At 32.3% G+C, this 7,334-nt stretch overlaps 2 protein-coding genes across 2 annotated transcripts; one reads left to right on the plus strand and one right to left on the minus strand.

Annotated features, from left to right (window-relative positions):
* Positions 1 to 581: 581 nt before the first annotated feature.
* On the minus strand, positions 582 to 1,920 carry HELRODRAFT_156800 (hypothetical protein; the record flags this gene model as incomplete). Its single annotated transcript, XM_009016754.1, has 4 exons — positions 582 to 662; positions 925 to 1,020; positions 1,689 to 1,799; positions 1,900 to 1,920. The coding sequence occupies 4 exons, from the start codon at positions 1,918 to 1,920 to the stop codon at positions 582 to 584; spliced, it is 309 nt and encodes a 102-aa protein (XP_009015002.1).
* A 972-nt stretch (positions 1,921 to 2,892) lies between these two features.
* On the plus strand, positions 2,893 to 5,348 carry HELRODRAFT_77074 (hypothetical protein; the record flags this gene model as incomplete). The annotated part of the gene is made up of 2 exons (XM_009016755.1): positions 2,893 to 3,087; positions 3,276 to 5,348. The coding sequence occupies 2 exons, from the start codon at positions 2,893 to 2,895 to the stop codon at positions 5,346 to 5,348; spliced, it is 2,268 nt and encodes a 755-aa protein (XP_009015003.1).
* Positions 5,349 to 7,334: the final 1,986 nt, after the last annotated feature.

Below are 7,334 nucleotides of genomic sequence, written 5' to 3' on the forward strand. Positions count from 1 at the left end.
ATATTTACGTCGATATCTTCATAAACACACGTATACAAAAACCCTCCATATTCAAAGGCAATACAAGATACAAGCTTTCATCAAAATATTTTAGTATTTATTTACTGATAATTGTTTCTTTTAACATTTTTTTTTATAAATTCGAGACGAAAGTGCAACTTGATGTTTATTTAGCATTTTAAAAAGTCAAACAATAATTTTCTAACAAATAAAAATAAACACACACACACACACACGACACGCAGAAATACACGAACATAAACACAGCCATGCATGCAATTTGTATATGTGAACTTTCCATAACAGACTTTTCTTACTCAGTTTTTCACAATTGTTTTGATTTCGGATATTGTTTTAACAAATTAAACAGAAAAAAATAAAACAACAATGATGATGGGTTATATTAATCTTTATCATACTGAATACAAATCCCAATCATTATATTAAAATTGACAAACACTTAGAAAAACCAAAGCCCATACAGAAACATAAGTAGACAAACAGAGAAATATACATACTCTCTCTCTCTCTCCTCTCTCTCTCTCACACACACACACATACTCAAACACGCACATATAAAGCTAGGATGATCTCATAGGCGGAGAAACCAGGATGACTCCATCACCTCTCACAAACAGCATTGGAATACTTCTTTTTGTCATCTGAAATTTTTTTTTTTCTGTAAATTAACTTTTAAAAAAAAGAAAATAATATTTTTAAATATTAACTGCACAGGTGATCCTATGTATTTAATTATAGGTACACTTCTGGTGACAAATTACAAATTAGTTGTAAACATGATCTAGAAAAATAAGCACCGAATACATAGAAGAATAAAAACATATTATAAAAAAACTAAATAAATTTACTTATTAGGTAATTATTCCGTTAATTAATTAATTAACTAATTAATAAATAATTAACCTTATAAATTTCTTCATAAGTTTCTTCATCTATGACCACTGTCGTGATGGTCTCTTCAACATCGCCAAGAATCATATTCAAGTGCTGATCATACGCCTTCCATTAATTTAATAAAAATAATAATTTTTAAATGAAAATGAAATAATAAAATGAACATATTCTATTTTGGTTCATTGAATTTTTATAATTAAGATAAAGTAATAATTAAATCTTTTTAATTCTTTTCAATCATGTATCTTAAAATATCTTGGGATATATAATAAATCAATGATATCTCAGAAAACATGATTAATGTTTCTACACTTTTAAAACATTAAAATAAAATGAAATAAAATTTGTTTGGACAAATTGATTAAGCAAACAAATGAAAGAATTTGAACTGGACACTCTACAGAAGACAAGTAGAGACCTGAATAGTGAGCTAATCTTGTAAACTTTACAATGTAAGGTAAAAACTAAGGGAGATAGACATTAAGTAAAAACATCTTACAAAGTTGTTAATCATATTTTAAATTTAAAATGATTAACATGTGAAACCATGAATTTATTATCACCATCAGTGGTCTTTTTATATGTATGGGTTGTATGTGTATTGCACATTTGTGTGCATGTTTGTTTATTTTTTGTATTGTCTTGTCATGCCATGTTTACTCATTAGTCATTAACAATTTACATTAATTATTATTGTCATCTTACATTACAGGCAGCAGACAATAAAATTCACAAAAATTTGAAAAGTACACCAAAAACACTAAAATTCTTACATGAAGCCTTCCTTTGAGCTCCCTTTCATTGCGCATCTTCACATAAATCTTCTCATCGAGACTAAGTCTGATCAAGTCCAGAGGCTCTTCTACTGTGTTGGAGACCACAGGCTGTATAGAGAAAAAAAATGTTTATAATTTGAAAAATTTGCTAATATAATAGACACAAAATGCAAATAATAAAAATTTATCATTTTTGAAATTTTGTTACCTCCGGAGCTTCGTCTGCCATACTTTTCAACCAAATATTTCAAACAGAAAAAAATCCCACCAGCGATAATTTAGTTTTGTGTACACAAAGAAAAATTAGTTTAACTATATTAAAATTATTTTCATTTATAATACCACTGTATGAATGTAGCAAATAAATCTATACACAATTGCGTTGTATTTAGTTAAACATTTAGAAAAAACAATATTGTCTGTTTAATAATAGTTTAAATGATGGTGCCATTAAACACTGTTTTCTACTTATGTATATATATATAAAATATATTCTAATTATATGGAATATAACATATTCTTTATATATGGATCAGGTATTGGTATTCAATATATCTAACAAAGCCATATAAACCTATTTTAGTTAATAATATTATATATTGGCCATGATGTTAATGGTAATATGTACCCATAGAATTATAATTATTAATTCAATGTATGTACCTGTCTGGTCTATACAATCAGCTTATATTTAGTATTAGTATAAGAAGATAAAATGTGGTCCAACTATGGTATAATAATACCTGGACAGCTTTTTCAGGCAAAGCTATCAAAATGTTAATGATATTAGCTGTAAGGTTTTCCTGCTGATGAAACATATGTTCATGCTGGTGGTGATGATGATGCTGATAAGAAGAAAGATAACGAGTGGTTGATGGTGAAGCAACGATAACGATGATAATCAATTGATTTGAATCATCAAAAAGGTGTACACACCCTGCAAAAAATCAATTTTGTGTTGCGTTGCATTATACTTCATTGCGTTTTCATTTCATTATCATTTATTATAGCAATTTAATGTTTTAAATAGTGATTAATTATCAAGTTATTAAGTTCATTATTTAACTTATTCAACTGTCACCTGTGTGTTACAACAATTCAGTTTCTTTTTTACCTCTAGCGATAATATAACTGTTGTTATTTATTTACAAATTTTAACTAAAAAATCACAAATTTGAAACCCTAATCAAAAAAAAGAAACATGGATGAAACCGAAAGTTTGATGGAAGAAATCGAGAGACTGCGGAATGAGTTAGATCGAGCCGTGAAAGATCGGGAAAAGGCTGCCGAATATGGACTGGCCGTCCTGGAAGAAAAACAGAATTTTCAAACTCGCTGTGAACAGGCTGAAAACCTCTACGAAACCACACAACTTGATCTAAAGCTAACTAAAGACGTTAGCAGGATTTAAAATCTTTATTTTTAATTTTTTTAAGTATTTCTAATTGATTTTATTTTTATTCCTATTAAATTTAGTATTTATTCATTCATTAATCTATCTATATAATTATTTCATTTTCTTATCATCATTATTTTGAAATCTTATTGAAAGTTAACCTTATTATTTATTAAAACATAAAACAGACATTAGCTCAGTTGCAAGGAAATTTACGAAAGGCCAACGAGTTGGGTCTCACTCATGAAGAAGGTCTACTGCAAGATGAAGAAGTTTTGAGGAGTTCAGTCAATCGATTGAACACTGATTTAAGAAATGCTCAACACACTAACCAGGAATTGACTATAGAAAACGAGAAAGCCTGCACCAAAATCAACAACTTAGTAAGTAGACTTGAAGAATTTGAAGCTTTGAAAGTTTCACTTAGAAATGAATTGAGAGAATTAAAAATGAGGGAGTCACAATTATCTACAGACTTTGCTGAACTGGAAGAAGAAAATGTGCTGCTGCAGAAGCAACTGATGCAAATGAAGCAGAGTCAAGTGGATTTTGAATCAATAAAGTATGAAAACAAGCAACTTACAGAAACTGTTGAAGAACTGAATCAAGAAGTTGAAGCGCTAGACAAGCTAAAGGAGATTGTAGAAAAAAATTTAGTTGAAGCTTTGGAACTTTTGCAGAGGGAAAGAGAAGAAAAATGTCATTTGAAGAAGGAATTGGATCAAAGAATATCATCCGAATCAGTCCATGCATTGCAGGCATTAGCATCTACTCTCGGATTAAATGAATTTTCTCAAAGTCAAATCTGTATCAATTCAAATTATGGTGAACTCTATCAAGAAGAGCATGACAATCCCACTCTAAAAAAATTGGAAGCTGATTTTGTTTCAAATCAAGCTGCAGAGATCATAAACACGGAAGTTGCAGATGGTGATTCCAGTTTTGTTGGAGACCTTTTTTCCGAAATTCATGTTAATGAAGTCAAAAAACTTGAAAATTTGGTAGAAAAACTCGAGGCAGAGAAGAATTTACTTGAGAAATCACTGCAAGAAGCAAATGAAAACATTGAAGTTTCCAAGCAACAAGTCAAACAGACCACTGACAAAGTTGTTGAATTGGAAAATTCTATAAATGCAGTAAACAATTCCTACACAGCATTTGCAACTGACTCAGAAGAACTTAAAAACTTGATTCAAAATTATTCAAGTTATGAAAGTGCAATTAATCAAATCTTAAAATTCCGCCAAGAAATTGCTCAGCTGTCAACCTCACCAAAATCATCAAATTTCCAGGTCAACCCTGAAATTGATGTTCAAATTAGGCGGTTGGAAACAGAAGTTGAAGACAAGACAGACATGGTGAATGAATTAACGAATGCGCTGAACGATACATGCAACATACTGAAGAATCTTTCAAAGGATCTCTCTGAAGTGTATCGCATGATGTGTGCAGTCAGGTCTGAAGTACCGAACAAAAATGTTCTTCAGTTTGATCGCGTTAACAAGTCGGCTCTATTGGCCTTGGATGCAACTGCAGCACAGACTTCTACCATTCCAGACCCACCCTACATAGCATGCAGAAAATTATGTGATTTCGTCATGTCGCAGATCAGTACAATGACTCAAATCATGGGTCAAATTGTGGAATCAGAGAAGATCAAACAATCAGATGAACCTCAGACAGAAAGCATTGTTGAACTGAAAGAGCAAAACTCAAAATTAAAAATCATGTTGGCTACGAAAAGAGATCAAATAGCAACGTTGAGGAGTGTGTTGAAATCCAACAAAAACACAGCTGAAACAGCTCTGGCCAGTTTGAAACAACGGTTCGATAGCGAGCGACAGCAAATAGTCAACGAAGTTCAACGCCTGAGGTCCGAAGTTCAGAGTTTGAAAGAAGACAAAGCAACATTCGCGTCGTTGAGAGCATCGTTTGCCCAAAGGTGTGACGAGTACTTGACCCAACTCGATGAGCAGCAACTGACCATCATCAATGCGCAAGAGGAAAAGAAGACTTTGAACTCTCTTCTGCGGATGGCAATGCAACAGAAGATGGAGATCAGTAGCAGGTATGATGAACTTGTTAACGATCGTGAGGCCAGGAAGCAACGAACTTTTGTTCGAGGAGCTGGTGCAAGTTTTCAAAGAGGCGTTCCCAGGCCCAGCTACCAACCTTTCCACCCCACTCCACATCTTCAACAAGTAGATGACAGATTCTTGGCACAAAATTCTCAGAGATTTCCATCAAGAAGGGATTTCTAAAGAACCTTCCTCTTCTATTTTTGCCTCACTAATTTATTTATTGTGAAAATATTTTCTCACTTATCTTTCTCATGCTATCATTGATATATTTATTTTGAAATTTCTGTTGACCTTTTGAAATGTTTCACTTTTTATTTTTTTAGATTTTTGAGAATTGTATATATATATGTTTTCTAGCAGAAAAATGAAAATAAAGTGTCTTATAATCTTATAATAATAATTGTTTTAGAAAATTTATTTTTTTTTTTTTAGATTCGTTTATTCATAAATATTTTTTGGACAGTTAAATTTGCACTAAATTTGATAGTTTTTGTACTCCTTGTTGACCACCACGAAGGGTAGTTCTTCACGTTTTACAACGTCCAACTCACTACAATAATGTTTTTCATTGATTTTTAAAAATTTTTTTAAACATCTTAATGCCGTCCATTTTTTAACAGAGTTTTTTCGCTGATTTGGTTTCTCGTTTCTTCAATTATTTTAATCCTATTAACCATAATAATAATAATAATCACTGCTAATGCATTAATATTTTTTTAATTGTAGTATCATTGTAAGATATCATTGTAAGATATCATTGTAAGATATCATTGTAAGATGTCGAGAACGCTGTAATTATTTTATCATTAGTTTTATAGTCAAGTTTGTGTTGCTAATGATAGTTTTTTTGTTGTGAACATCATCTTGGTCCCAACTGCATCACACTAACCAGCACATGTTTATTATTATTAACAATAACAACAACGTTAACAATCATAGCAACTATGTTTTGACGACTATCGTAACAATGTTATTGGTACTAACAATATCGATGATGCTAATATAATTTGATTGTTTTATTCGATTATAGTATTATTTTTAGATTGGAACTGCCTGGTAAAGAAATACAGCTCACCATGGATTGTGTGTGCTCTTGTCTTTTCAAATTACGTTTCTATGCACCTGTTGAAAACGATTCATCTACTTGCTTAAGTATTTCGGTTTTTAGTGTTAAAATGATGAAGGAGCGTTTATGCTAGCCAGTGGCCGCCGCACGATGATGATTTGCCTGTTTCAAAGAGGTGGAGAATTGTCGTCATCATCGTCGTCATCATCATCATCGTCGTCATCATCATCATTGTTATCATCATTGTCATCATCATCATTGTCATCATCATCATTGTTATCATCATCGTCGTCATCATCATCATTGTTATCATCATCATTGTCATCATCATCATTGTCGTCCGCACAATAAAGCCAAACCCGCATTTAACACGCATTTGCGTTCGCAGCCAGTAAACTAAACCAATTGGAAAGTCCAAAATTTCTATAAATAGAAAACATAATTAGCAGTCACGTGACCTCGGACGTGACCGAATTATTTATTTAGGTCAAGGTCGACGGAGGTCAAGCACGTGACGGCTGGAGGTCGGTGCGTTTAGCGGTGCGAAAATGCGTGAGTGAATTGCCGACGAGACGACGACGACGATGATGGTGGTGATTTAAAATAACATGATATGATAAAATGATGATTAAAATTAAAATGATACGGCGATGGTGCTGATTAAAAGATTGTGACGTCAGTGACGAATGCAATCATGGAAAGGTTGATAAATAATTATCCTTTTCTATTTGTGACAACAACGCTGACACAGATGATGATGGCGATTATGAAGATATCGATGATGATGATGAAAATGATGATCATAAGCAGCAACATCGGCGTTTGAAAATGAAAAAGCAAAATAACAACAACAACATCATAAACAACAACAGCAGCAGCAATCACGACAACATCCCAAACAACAGCCACAACAAAAACAACAACAAACGTAGAATGAATAAGGTAGCCATAGTGGCAAGAAGAATTTAAGCGTTAACCGGTATTTATAACACGATATTTATGACGATGCGGCGTTTTATAATACATCATCAGCGTGATCACCATTTTTGCTGTCGCCATTGCCAAGACATTCACCTTAATAAGCACTGGCCGAATCATCA

The sequence above is a fragment of the Helobdella robusta genome, assembly GCF_000326865.2.
Source record: "Helobdella robusta unplaced genomic scaffold HELROscaffold_19, whole genome shotgun sequence".
Classification (NCBI taxonomy): domain Eukaryota; kingdom Metazoa; phylum Annelida; class Clitellata; order Rhynchobdellida; family Glossiphoniidae; genus Helobdella; species Helobdella robusta.